We start from the raw sequence: 12995 nt of genomic DNA on the forward strand, positions 1-12995 counted from the left end.
TTTTTTATCTCCCAGCATACATAGCTGTTTTTACTTTAACTTTAATCAGAGGTTAAATCTAGCCCAGGACTACAATCCCACAATTCACTGCAGAGGCGACTACGTTGCTAAGGGAACCGGCAAAGTGAAAACGAGCTAGCCATTTCGATAAGGGCTCTGAAACCAGACTTTAAAGTTAGCTGTAAAAAGTTGTTAACAGTTAAAGGAAAAACGACAGGGACATTATTCAAACAGTTGTAGCAGTACATGGGGACGTGGAATGCTGTGTTTTTCAGAGCCCCGCTGCTTACCTCTTTAAATCACACTGTCAGGGTGTGACTGGTGTTCAGTAATCGTGCAGAGCAGGGGATGAGGGGACTCTGTTTTGTGTTGCGTAATTAACCGTTTTTATTCTATTCTAATAAACGCCTGACAATTTAAACAATGCTATAGCGGTGTGCTGGGTGTTAAACTGCAATGCCACTGTAATTACTGTGGTCTGCAATGTGATTGCACAGAGCCGAGTTTGCAGCTGCAGAGCGCTTCAATGCAGTTTTATGGTCTAGGTTTTGGCAGGTCCAGGGGGAACATTTGATTTCAAATCCTGCTTCAGGAACAATGCAGTCGCTGTCTGAGTGGAGGGTATCGGATCTAGTTCTGCAGCCAGGAACGTATCCACTGACAGCATTTAAGTCAGAGAAAAAGTTTTTTTTTTTTTTTTTTTTTTTTTTTCCCGTTTTCTTTATTTTTGGCAGCTTTCCGTTCTTGAGTCCTTCACACATTGGTGTTACCAAATTCCCTCGTCTCAGGAATTCAGAAGAATGCATGGCACGTCAAGGCTTTGCAGCTAATGCCTCATCTCTAGCAGACAGCATTCCACGATTAACACTACAGAGCGTCCACTTTAATAAAGAGTTTTTCCCACAACGACATGCACAGCTTTCCACTGTTTTCATTCTGTAAAAAAGAATCAGAAATGCGTCAGAAATTAATCACCATGACTTCTCAGTGGCATGTACAGAATGCTATAGAACAGCAAGGTCATGTTTCATCACGACTGGATGAGCGCAATCGGTTTTCCAGGAACCGTCACCACTCAGATATCCTTTGCCGTTATCAGTCGCGTTTTACTGCCCTTGTATTAAGAATAAAATCAATCCCCATTGTATACATGTAACAAATTAATGTATTTACCCGTTACCTCATAACCAGTTATCTGATACAAACCCCCTATCTTCAGCGTTAGAAATTACCTGAATCAAAGAATAAAATAAAATTCTCTCTAATGCCAAATCAGTCTGTCTTTATTGTGCATTTACACGGCGTTTCCTCCGGTTTCACCAGACGAAAATGCAGCCAAAACAAAGCGAACGAGACAAGCTAGGGTAAAGTAACAGTTAATCATTAAACAGTTTTAGATACCGTGATGCATTTTAATGTTTTAATCTGTGCACTTTTGTGCATTTTCATTTGCAAGTGATCAGTGACATTAGGGTCTTCTCGAGCACGATGTTCTGCCATTTTGAATACTGACTTGGGATACCGTTTTAGTTCTGAAAACTGTTGTTGGTTTTATATTTTGTTAAATTGCGTTGCCTTTTATGTTTGAAGCAGTTCTGTGCATGGATAACATTTAGAATTCATTTTGCTGTTGGGTCATTAACAAGGAATCCGAATCTGCCTCCACTGTATCCACTTGTGGCAAAGTGGTTAGCAGTGTGCAGGTGCAGGTGATCAATGAACAGACAGACAATTATAATCCAGGTGCAAAGTTGTTTCATGAGTTGTAAATCCAGTGCCTGACGGCAAGACAAACAGTAAACAATAAATGATGCTCAGTAATACAGCGGCGTGTTTTATTTGAGCTGTAATCTTCGGGTTTCTCCTGATATAATAGTTCCATTCTTTATACACTCACAAGAAACACAAAACACACACACACAAGTCCGTTGGGGCGTGAGTTAGTGCTAGTGGTGCAAACACAGTTATATGTGTTACAGTGCACTGCTGTTCCAGGTTTGTGCTGGCCCTTGGCAACAGCTCCAGAACGTATTAATTGTCTACTGATAACAAGACACAATCAGAGTCAAGCAAACAAACGCTGACGATACGTTTTTCACACAAATCACAGGTCCTTCCAGGTTGTTCTCTAACCAAAAAGAAGGAACAGATTACGTCGCTTCGTCCCCTATTTATACCTTCCTTCACGACTCCTTGGTAAACGACTGCAACCGCTTCTCCAATCCGCACCTGCCACATCATCTCCCTTCCGGGTCAATGATTTAGTGCACCGAAGCTCCGCCCCCTTTCTAGATAACCGACTTCCTTTTAACCCTGGGAATGAAGTGTCAGGCCAAGCAGTCCAGGGTACTCTGTTCCCGTTACTTAGCGCCCTCACGGGTCGGGAGGGAGATTTTCCAGCAAGAATTTTCTGTCCCACCCCTCCACAGAGGAATATTAGTAATTTACAACTCCAAGAGGAATTCACATTGTGAACAATTATTCATGAGTGATTTATTCATGAGTGATTTATTCATGAGTGGGTCACATATGTGTTTTCAGTCCATAATTATGCATACAATGGAATTTATTCAATTTGGCATATTGACACAGAAGTGGACATAGTATTCTCAGAGGGATCTCACCAGTAATATATAGATATATTGGATTTGTACTCTACACTTTCGGCTGTATACCCAAGCATTGCCTTTTTAATCCAAGCATTGCCTTTTTAATCCAAGCATTGCCTTTTTAATCCCTGCACTGTGTGGTCTCTGACAGCGACAAGTCTATTACTACAGAAAGGTGAGTCTGTTCTAGCTCTTTACCACCCCATATTTGAATCCTACGTTTCTGTGACCGGCGTGTCACACTCTCCATACATTTCAGCGCATTTCACGCTCTCCAGCGAGCAGGGCTTGGCGTGTGGATAGCGCGGCTTTTTCTGCTTGGCTTGTCTGCTTTCTCTCTCTCTAATATCTTTGGCAGAATTCCGCGCCACATTTTTTTTCTGATCGGGAGACAAAAAACAGCAGAATGGAAATTCTTCTCCCCCCCTTCGTTTGTTTCCAGACTGCAGTCCTGACTGTTTTTCCTGTGAAACCGGAGCTGGATCTTTTCACAACATGGGCATTTCAAAGCTTCGGAAGCTGCAGTGTTTTCTCAACTGTTTTCACAGTAGGGGGAAGTTTGGTTAACACATGAAATATGAATGCCCATCCTAATTTAATAAATTCAAGTGATACCTTGCTGGTTATAAGTAGCATAGCAATTTTAAGACATAATTAAATACCCTTCAGATTAGATACAGCACACTGTATTGATCGTTTACCAGGCTTCTGTCTGTGTGTCACGCTTTCTATATCTCTAGAGAACACTTCCTTTTAAATTACTAGTTACAGTTCCAGATAGTTACTTCTCAGGCACAGTTTACAGAGATGTTGTTTTCGGTTTGGTCCGGCTGCAGCTGGAAATATTCTTTGAAGCCCCTGCTATCGAACCCACTCCCTCCCTCCTCTGGTGCTGTTTTCCAGCAGGACGATATGAAAAGCACGTTCGAGTGACATGCAGGGTTTGACTTGCACTGCTGAAGCGCTTTCTGGTTTTGTTTTGCGTTATCCAAAGTGCTTTTTTAAAATGTAACTTTGTTATTTTTTCACATAAATGTAATCCATTACCACGTTTACATCTGAAAAGGGAACCATTACAGTTACAAGTTATAAAGCTGTAATCAGATTACACTAACAGATTGCATGTATTGTGCTACTCGCCAGCACTGCTAGAGAACCACTTGTACAATGTGGGGAAAGTTGCTTTGGACCTTTTTTTATTACTACTCCTCATAACAACCAGTTCTGCCACTTGACGTGGTAAGCTGCATTAACAGCGCCTGACCAAAGAGGGCAGAGGTGAGCAATAATATGTTACACCTTATTGGAATGATTATCCAGTAAGACCTAGATGTCATGTTTACTAGCCAATCAGAAACACTTAAAGGACGAGATCCCAGTAGATCCTTCTGATTCGCTGTCAGCAGGTTCGGTATGAACTCCCTGGGTCCTCATTGGGGAATTGTCCTATAAAAGGCAAGCTTACACTTGATTACCCTCCACCCCCTCAGTCAGGCTTTGTTTCATGCAGCTGGCTTTTCTTCTACACATTGCAGATTGTGATCAGTTAGCATGGCTGCTGACCAGGTTTATATTCTATCCTGTTCCAGACACTGGTGTTCAGAAGACGGGACCCATCCTGGGAGAGTTTGGGCCCAACTGTCCTCAAGGATACAAGAGACTGAACGCGACGCATTGCCAAGGTAGGTAACTGCGTAGAATCAGGATTTACCAGGTTGACTAACTCATGTTCTATAGCAGGGGTGCCCAATCCTGGTGCTGGAGGGTCGAGGTCCTCCTGGCTTTTGTTCCAACTGTCCCCTAAATTACTTATTAGAAATAATCAAGCACTTATTATAAGCTTAATTGGTCCAATTAAGCAATTTAGGGTACAGTTGGAACAAAAGCCAGGAGGACATCGGCCCTCCAGGACCAGGATTGGGCACCCCTGTTCTATAGCAACCCGCTTCTGAAAAGACTCCTAAAAGCTGAATTCGCGCAAGTTTTAGAAATGGCCACTAGAGGGCAGTAGCTTCTGCCCGCTATAACGCTGCATCAGCTGCAAGTTAGTAAATGGACTCTCTATCCAGCCTGTTAGAAATTACACGGAATCTGGCAGTAAAATTAAGCATGGAACAAAAAAACGAAAACTAGGATGGTAAACCATAAGAAATGTCAGATATACACGTGTAAATTACATGGATCTAACTGATCATCTCAGCCATTGATGCTTAGTAAAGCTCACATGTTCAGCTATATAGTAAAAGATGACATGCCAGTCATTGTGGAAAAGCGCACTGGGTTACTAAGGATTCACTTGTGGGAGTTCTTAAAGATCTCGATTTCCCTGAGGAGGCACACTTTGACTCTCCTTCTCCATAACCGATCACTGTACAGTATTTTTACGATGATGCGTGCCACCGACAGAAGGACTCCAGTTCGTATTAGGAGGGATTGACTGGGATTATTTTGTGTGCTTCAGTGGAGATGTCACATGCTCACCTTGATTGACTCCTCCGCCTGTGTGAGCTCCCCTGCTGACAGCCTCGTTGTGACGGGCTGGTTCAGTTCATTGCTGCTGCTAACGAGATGTAGGGAGTCCGATGGTTTCCATTACAGGGAAGCTCTCACTGATAGTCAAATCTTTAGTCTCACGTTACAAAAACAGCCCTTGTGCGGAATTAACTAGAAGCATCTTGCAGTGGTCTTTAGTAAATATTGTTGTGAACCTTGCTGAACTTTTTAAGTATAAGTTTCAAGGATGTGATGAAAAACAGAGAGAAAGGAACAGTCGGAAACCGCAGCCGTGAGAGGATTATTACATTTTGCAGATTCAATTATATATGTAGTGTATGCTGTGGTTCACATGTCTCTTCTTTGTTTTTCTAACGGTCTGTGTTTTATTCACCCCTCCCTGTCTCTGCAGATATCAACGAGTGCAGAATGCAGGGGGTGTGTCAGAACGGAGAGTGTTTGAACACCCAGGGCAGTTTCCGCTGTGCTTGCAAGCCTGGCTTTGTGCTGGAGCGCACTCGCTGTGTGGGTGAGTGGATCCGCGTGGGCAGCTCTCAGCTCCACTCATGCAGCCCGGCTCTTTTGGCACAACAGATAGGAGCTGAGTGTCCCCTGCACCCCATTCTCCACACTGCACTGTTCCACTGACACCGTCCTCTCTTTCTAAGGCTTATCCACGTAGGGTAACATTTACTTATCACTTACACCCAAACGATGTATTTGTTTGTGTAGTTTTATCTACAGGAGTTTGAACTGAACCCCCATTCTGTCTGTCTGTCTGTCTGTCTGTCTGTCTGTCTGTCTGCCTGTCTGCCTGTCTGTCTGTCTGTCTGTCTCTCTGTCTGTCTGTCTGCCTGTCTGTCTCTGTCTGTCTGTCTGCCTGCCTGCCTGTCTGTCTGCCTGTCTGCCTGCCTGTTTCTGTCTGCCTGCCTGTCTGTCTGTCTGTCTGTCTGTCTGCCTGTCTGTCTGTCTGTCTGCCTGTCTGTCTGTCTGTCTGCCTGTCTGTCTGTCTGTCTGCCTGCCTGCCTGCCTGCCTGCCTGCCTGTCTGCCTGTCTGTCTGCCTGCCTGTCTGTCTGTCTGTCTGTCTGTCTGTCTGTCTGTCTGCCTGCCTGCCTGTCTGTCTGCCTGCCTGCCTGCCTGCCTGCCTGTCTGCCTGCCTGCCTGTCTGTCTGTCTGTCTGTCTGTCTGTCTGTCTGTCTGTCTGTCTGTCTGTCTGTCTGTCTGCCTGCCTGTCTGCCTGTCTGCCTGTCTGCCTGTCTTTCTGCCTGCCTGCCTGTCTGTCTGTCTGCCTGTCTGCCTGTCTGTCTGTCTGTCTGTCTGCCTGCCTGTCTGCCTGCCTGCCTGTCTGCCTGTCTGCCTGTCTGTCTGTCTGTCTGTCTGTCTGTCAGGTGCAGAGCAGCTGGAGGAGAAGGGTCCTTGTTATCGAACGGTGCAGTCAGACCAGTGTGACCACCCGCTCTCCGGCCATCTCAACAAACAGCTGTGCTGCTGCAGCGTGGGGGCGGCCTGGGGCAAGGACTGCGAGAGGTGCCCTAAGGATGGAACAGGTCAGCCGGACAGCTTCCGATCTTTAAGATCGCATTGAAACCAGGGCTGCCTCCAGCTACACACTGCTCATAGTGCCACACAGCGTGGCTCTCTTCATTTAGAGGGGAGGGCTGGAGTTTTTGGTCTTAAAGCAAAGCAACTATGCAGTGCATGTCTAGATATTTACCAAGGTAAATTTGTATGGTCATTTTTGCAAGCATGGGTCGTCGTGTTTTTAAATATGACAGGGTCTATAAAATGGTAATTTTGCCTGCAACAGCAATGATAATAATTCCCATTTCTATAGCGCATTCATCACAAGACTCCCAAGGAGCTTCACACGCACACAAAGAGCAATTAACCCATTCAGTTAAGCCAGTCTAATGCAGAATCTGATAAAGCAGGCATTTTAAAAAGAGATTACAAAAATGTGGCTTTAATTGTACAATTAGATAAAAGTTTATTTTGTAGAAATAGAACAAAAAAATACAGTTTAATTGTAAAAATTAAAAAAAAAAAAAAAAAAACTATGATAAAAAGTCATTTTGTAAAAGTAGAACCATTAAAAAAAACAACATGAATATAACTGACAGGGAAAATGTTCTTTACTAGAGAAGTCGTTTCATCTTTAATGGAAGCACCATTGGGGATACTTTTGCAAATACACCCTATGGTTGTTCCATTAATTAGAGGGGTAACACCTTTTGAAATAGTAAATATTTCACTTTTAGTCTCAACATACAAAGATGAAATCAAGTCAACTTTTTCATTGATATGGTAGTTTAAAGATCAAACCTTTAATCTGTTAAGGTTCCCGTCCATGCTGTGCGTTCACAACGCTATTGCTATCATCCTCCCTGTGTCTGACCTCTAGATGCCTTCAAGGAGATCTGCCCTGCTGGCAAAGGTTTCAGCTACTACTCGTCCCACGACCTGTCGGTGCAGATTTACCCTGACGGCAGTGCCCACGTCTACCACAAATCCAAAGCACTGGGGTCCGTGGACCAGGAGAGTGAGTTCACAGGGCAGTGTGTGTGTGTGTGTGTGTGTGTGTTAAAATAGTCACTATGGTTTGAACACTAGTTAGGTTGTCTTCCCAGAGCAGTCTTGGTATTTCATGGAGTGTATATATGTTGCTGCTGCAGTATGGACTTTACAAAATGTGAAAAATGATACAGTTGTTTCAAGTGCTCCATTAGGCTAGGAAACAGCACAGCAAAGTCTCAATGCATCTCACACGTGCTGTTATAACTTATTTTTAACCTGACAGTGCCATCTAGGGGATGCTAGTGGGTATTGAACTCGCAGCTCAAACTCGGTCATTGTGGGATTCTTTTTCTGTGTTCATTTTTCAGGAACAAAATGCAAATGCATTGAATAATATCATGGGACGCAGCAAAGCCAATTAACCAAGCAGAGCAGCGTTAAAAACCCATTCAGATCGGGTGGTGGCACGCTGCATTTTCATGTATTGGTTGTTCTTGTATAATTAAGTGACAGTTTGTAGTTCGCACTGGTCTGGCACCCACTCCAGGTTTGCACGGCTTAATGAACTGTTTAAATGATCAGGGGCGAGGAGTTCGATGTCAGATAAACTGTTCCTCCCTCAGCTGCATGATCTCCGATTAGTAAACTACAGACTCACGCGTGAGACGAATTCATACAGTGATGGGAAGTGGGACCCGTTCATTCAGATTGGTCCAGTGGTTTGATTGTTCAAACCCCTGGCTCCTGATCATTGCAATATTAATAATAATAATACTAGACTTCATTGAGGGGAGCTCTGAACCCCAGGACTGGGTGCAGCAGCAGCAGGGCTAGTGTGAGTTTCTAACCCTGCTCAAACCCCTGGCTCCTGATCATTGCAATATTAATAATAATAATACTAGACTTCATTGAGGGGAGCTCTGAACCCCAGGACTGGGTGCAGCAGCAGCAGGGCTAGTGTGAGTTTCTAACCCTGCTCAAACTCCTGTCTCCTGATCATTGCAATATTAATAATAATAATAATACTAGACTTCATTGAGGGGAGCTCTGAACCCCAGGACTGGGTGCAGCAGCAGCAGGGCTAGTGTGAGTTTCTAACCCTGCTCAAACTCCTGGCTCCTGATCATTGCAATATTAATAATAATAATACTAGACTTCATTGAGGGGAGCTCTGAACCCCAGGACTGGGTGCAGCAGCAGCAGGGCTAGTGTGAGTTTCTAACCCTGCTCAAACTCCTGGCTCCTGATCATTGCAATATAATAATAATAATACTAGACTTCATTGAGGGGAGCTCTGAACCCCAGGACTGGGTGCAGCAGCAGCAGCAGCAGGGCTAGTGTGAGTTTCTAACCCTGCTCAAACTCCTGCCTCCTGATCATTGCAATATTAATAATAATAATACTAGACTTCATTGAGGGGAGCTCTGAACCCCAGGACTGGGTGCAGCAGCAGCAGCAGCAGGGGCTAGTGTGAGTTTCTAACCCTGCTCAAACTCCTGGCTCCTGATCATTGCAATATTAATAATAATAATACTAGACTTCATTGAGGGGAGCTCTGAACCCCAGGACTGGGTGCAGCAGCAGCAGGGCTAGTGTGAGTTTCTAACCCTGCTCAAACTCCTGGCTCCTGATCATTGCAATATTAATAATAATAATACTAGACTTCATTGAGGGGAGCTCTGAACCCCAGGACTGGGTGCAGCAGCAGCAGGGCTAGTGTGAGTTTCTAACCCTGCTCAAACTCCTGGCTCCTGATCATTGCAATATAATAATAATAATAATACTAGACTTCATTGAGGGGAGCTCTGAACCCCAGGGCTGGGTGCAGCAGCAGCAGGGCTAGTGTGAGTTTCAAGCACGGCTCGTTTATATTGTATAAATATATCCTTGTTCTGATATTGATTTTTTTTTTTCTGTATTCTCTCCCACAGTTGTTATGCCATCGGTAAGCACTGCATGTTTTAAATACATGATATATTTTTACAGATATATTCTTTGCTTGTGAAAGAGAATGTATCGCAGCTCTAATTTTATTTTTTTAAATCTCTCTTACTTTTGTGGTGTTTGTTATCATTGTAAGTGAGCTAGCTTCAAACAGGAAATGAATGAACACAAATACAGACTGCTATTAGCAGTCAACACATTGTGCAGCACACAGGCAAAGACGCACAGAAGATTTTATGAAGCACTGAGAAATGTTAGCGCTAAGGTTGCTCCACAGTTTCCAATGCCATTTCAGTCAGCAATTGCATCGCTAACCCAGGGAGCAGAATTCAGGTGAGAGCTGCCCGGTGTGAATGAGATTTCCGCGGGTTGGTAAGCACAGTCTGTCTCTCCGGACTCTCTCTCTCTCTCTCTCTCTCTCTCTGCAGCCCCCTGACATGGAAGACTTTTCTGAGGAGCGTGAGGTCATGACCCTGGCTCAGTTCACCAGTGTCACCACCATCGGGTCACGCTACCCAGGTACTGTGAGACAAACCCGATAGTTCAGCAAAGTGTGTTTGAACATCTTTAAAGGGTGTTTAGTTAAGGGTTTAAATGTTTTCTCAGCGTTAAGTGTTTACATCTGTCCCGTGGTCAAAGACACGCGTGTCAAATATAGAGGCCAGCTGAAGTGTTTGCAGTAGAGTGTGAGCTAGGGCTATTTATTCAATATTTATTTGAACATTGCACATGTCATTCAAGTTATAAAATCACAGCATTCGAATGGAGGGCTTTCTTAATTGGTTAAAAACATTCCCAATGCATTAAAGTTTAAAAGCTTAGTAAATGAAACATACTTTAAAATCCATGCCTACTCCTTATACCCTCTGATAAAGATGGAATAGTGCATGAGGGTTGAGCTGGTCTTAGGTGATGCATGAAGCATCTGTCAGGCTCCTCGAACCAGTAAGTTCTGGAATGGTGGATGGTTGCATTATTGTCTTGAAAGGCTGGGTTCAGTATTTTTTGTGTGGATTTGATCTGTCTCGATGCAGCAGGGATGTCGCATCACGTGACCAACCTAATCTCTAATTCGGGACAATGCCAAATCCAATAGGTCCTAACAAAGTGGCCAGACAGGCATCTTCTTCGATACTGGTAATACTTTGGTTTCACACAATAGAACCAGATAATATGGCAGACATGTTTTGAAAGAAATGGTCTATGAGATTTTTGAAACCATGAGGTTCTTCTGTATATTCCCCACAGAAGTGGTAGCCAGGCCCACATCCCCCGCTGTGATGAAGGTACCTCCCGAACAGCATACAAATAGTGCAGTGGAGATTGCACCAACTCAAATTACAGGTGAGTTTACTACAGCGCTGTCATTACCTTGTACCTTAATAATAATGAGCACTAGTCTAAACACTCCATTCTCAGCTCACCAGACCTGTCCTTCCTCTCTTAACCAGGGGGATACCAAAGCAGTACACTTTGAGAAGGGGCTGGTTCATTTTCTTCTCTGTGCTTTGCTCTACTGTGCTGTGCTTTTACCAGGGGGATATCAAAGCAGTAAACTTTGAGAAGGGGCTGGTTCATTATCTTCACTGTGCTTTACTACACTGTGCTGTGCTTTTACCAGGGGGATATCCACTTTGAGAAGACTGCTGGTTCATTATCTTCTCTGTGCTTTACTACACTGTGCTGTGCTTTTACCAGGGGGATATCAAAGCAGTACACTTTGAGAAGGGGCTGGTTCATTATCTTCTCTGTGCTTCACTACACTGTGCTGTGCTTTTACCAGGGGGATACCAAAGCAGTACACTTTGAGAAGGGGGCTGGTTCATTATCTTCACTGTGCTTTTACACTGTACACTGTGCTGTGCTTTTACCAGGGGGATACCAAAGCAGTACACTTTGAGAAGGGGGCTGGTTCATTATCTTCTCTGTGCTTTACTACACTGTGCTGTGCTTTTACCAGGGGGATACCAAAGCAGTACACTTTGAGAAGGGGGCTGGTTCATTATCTTCTCTGTGCTTTACTACACTGTGCTGTGCTTTTACCAGGGGGATACCAAAGCAGTACACTTTGAGAAGGGGCTGGTTCATTATCTTCTCTGTGCTTTACTACACTGTGCTGTGCTCACCAGGGGGATACCAAAGCAGTAAACTTTGAGAAGGGGCTGGTTCATTATCTTCTCTGTGCTTTACTACACTGTGCTGTGCTTTTACCAGGGGGATATCAAAGCAGTACACTTTGAGAAGGGGCTGGTTCATTATCTTCACTGTGCTTTACTACACTGTGCTGTGCTTTTACCAGGGGGATATCAAAGCAGTACACTTTGAGAAGGGGGCTGGTTCATTATCTTCTCTGTGCTTTACTACACTGTGCTGTGCTTTTACCAGGGGGATATCAAAGCAGTAAACTTTGAGAAGGGGCTGGTTCATTATCTTCACTGTGCTTTACTACACTGTGCTGTGCTTTTACCAGGGAGATACCAAAGCAGTACACTTTGAGAAGGGGCTGGTTCGTTATCTTTTCTGTGCTGTGCTTTTACCAGGGGATGCCTCATTAAAAGCGGATTTCTGATGGACTTTCTTTTTTTTTTTTTTTTTTTTTCAGAGATGGACGCCTGCAAGTTGAACAGGAATATCTGTGGGCATGGCGAGTGTATGAATGGGCAGGCAGGATTCTTCTGCCACTGCAACACTGGCTACCGGCCTCATGCCATCAGCAAATACTGCGTGGGTAAGCGAATACTGTAAACAGTACCATATTTTATACATAAATAAAGGGCACTGTATTTAAATCACTGCCATTATGGTTACAGTAAAGCACTGTTTAAAAGTGCAATCTAAAACTAGATATTTGGTTTTTGGATTAAACACAAGTTATAGAAACCGCTCGTCCTCATATTTAATTCCCATGTTGATCTGTGTTGTTCCGTGTTGTTCCGTGTTGACCTGTGTTGACCCTTGTTTGCGGTTTCAGATATGAATGAGTGTGAGCTGGAGCCGTGTGGCAGTGGGCGTGGCCTGTGCATGAACACGGGCGGCTCCTACACGTGTCGCTGCAACAGCGGGTTCCGGCTGCAGATCCACCACGGCAAGCGCACATGCGTGGGTAAGTGAACCACACAGAGCACCTCTCACAGTGCACAACACAACACCACTGTTGGTGATATGTTTACAAGTCAGGGGGTTGAATTATGGAGACAGACTTAGTACAGAGGGTCTGGCTCTGGAGAGAGTCCTATGAAGATCTAACAGACTAATCCCAGAACTAAAGGATTGAGCAACAAAGAGGCGCTGAAGGAATGAATCTGTTTAGCATGGAAGAAATAAGAATCAGGGGAGCCTGATTGATTGAAGTTGACAAACTCTAACCAATACTTTAAGTGCAGCATCAGGACACAGCTGGAAATTAAGTGGGGATAGACTTAGGACAGAGGTGA

General features: G+C 44.2%; 1 protein-coding gene across 1 annotated transcript in view; it reads left to right on the forward strand.

Annotated features, from left to right (window-relative positions):
• LOC121306381 (latent-transforming growth factor beta-binding protein 3-like) overlaps window positions 1-12965 on the forward strand; it is a 38879-nt gene extending 25914 nt beyond the window's left edge. The window contains exons 5-13 of the mRNA XM_041238140.1: window positions 4199-4291; window positions 5515-5631; window positions 6492-6650; window positions 7505-7642; window positions 9549-9562; window positions 9990-10080; window positions 10810-10905; window positions 12164-12289; window positions 12533-12965. Of these exons, the coding sequence (XP_041094074.1) occupies window positions 4199-4291; window positions 5515-5631; window positions 6492-6650; window positions 7505-7642; window positions 9549-9562; window positions 9990-10080; window positions 10810-10905; window positions 12164-12289; window positions 12533-12672 (974 nt within the window). The 3' untranslated portion in view covers window positions 12673-12965. The remainder of the gene's footprint in view (window positions 1-4198; window positions 4292-5514; window positions 5632-6491; window positions 6651-7504; window positions 7643-9548; window positions 9563-9989; window positions 10081-10809; window positions 10906-12163; window positions 12290-12532) is intronic.
• The last annotated feature ends 30 nt before the right edge of the window (window positions 12966-12995 follow it).

Source organism: Polyodon spathula, chromosome 47 (assembly GCF_017654505.1).
Source record: "Polyodon spathula isolate WHYD16114869_AA chromosome 47, ASM1765450v1, whole genome shotgun sequence".
In the NCBI taxonomy this organism is placed as follows: Eukaryota; Metazoa; Chordata; class Actinopteri; order Acipenseriformes; family Polyodontidae; genus Polyodon; species Polyodon spathula.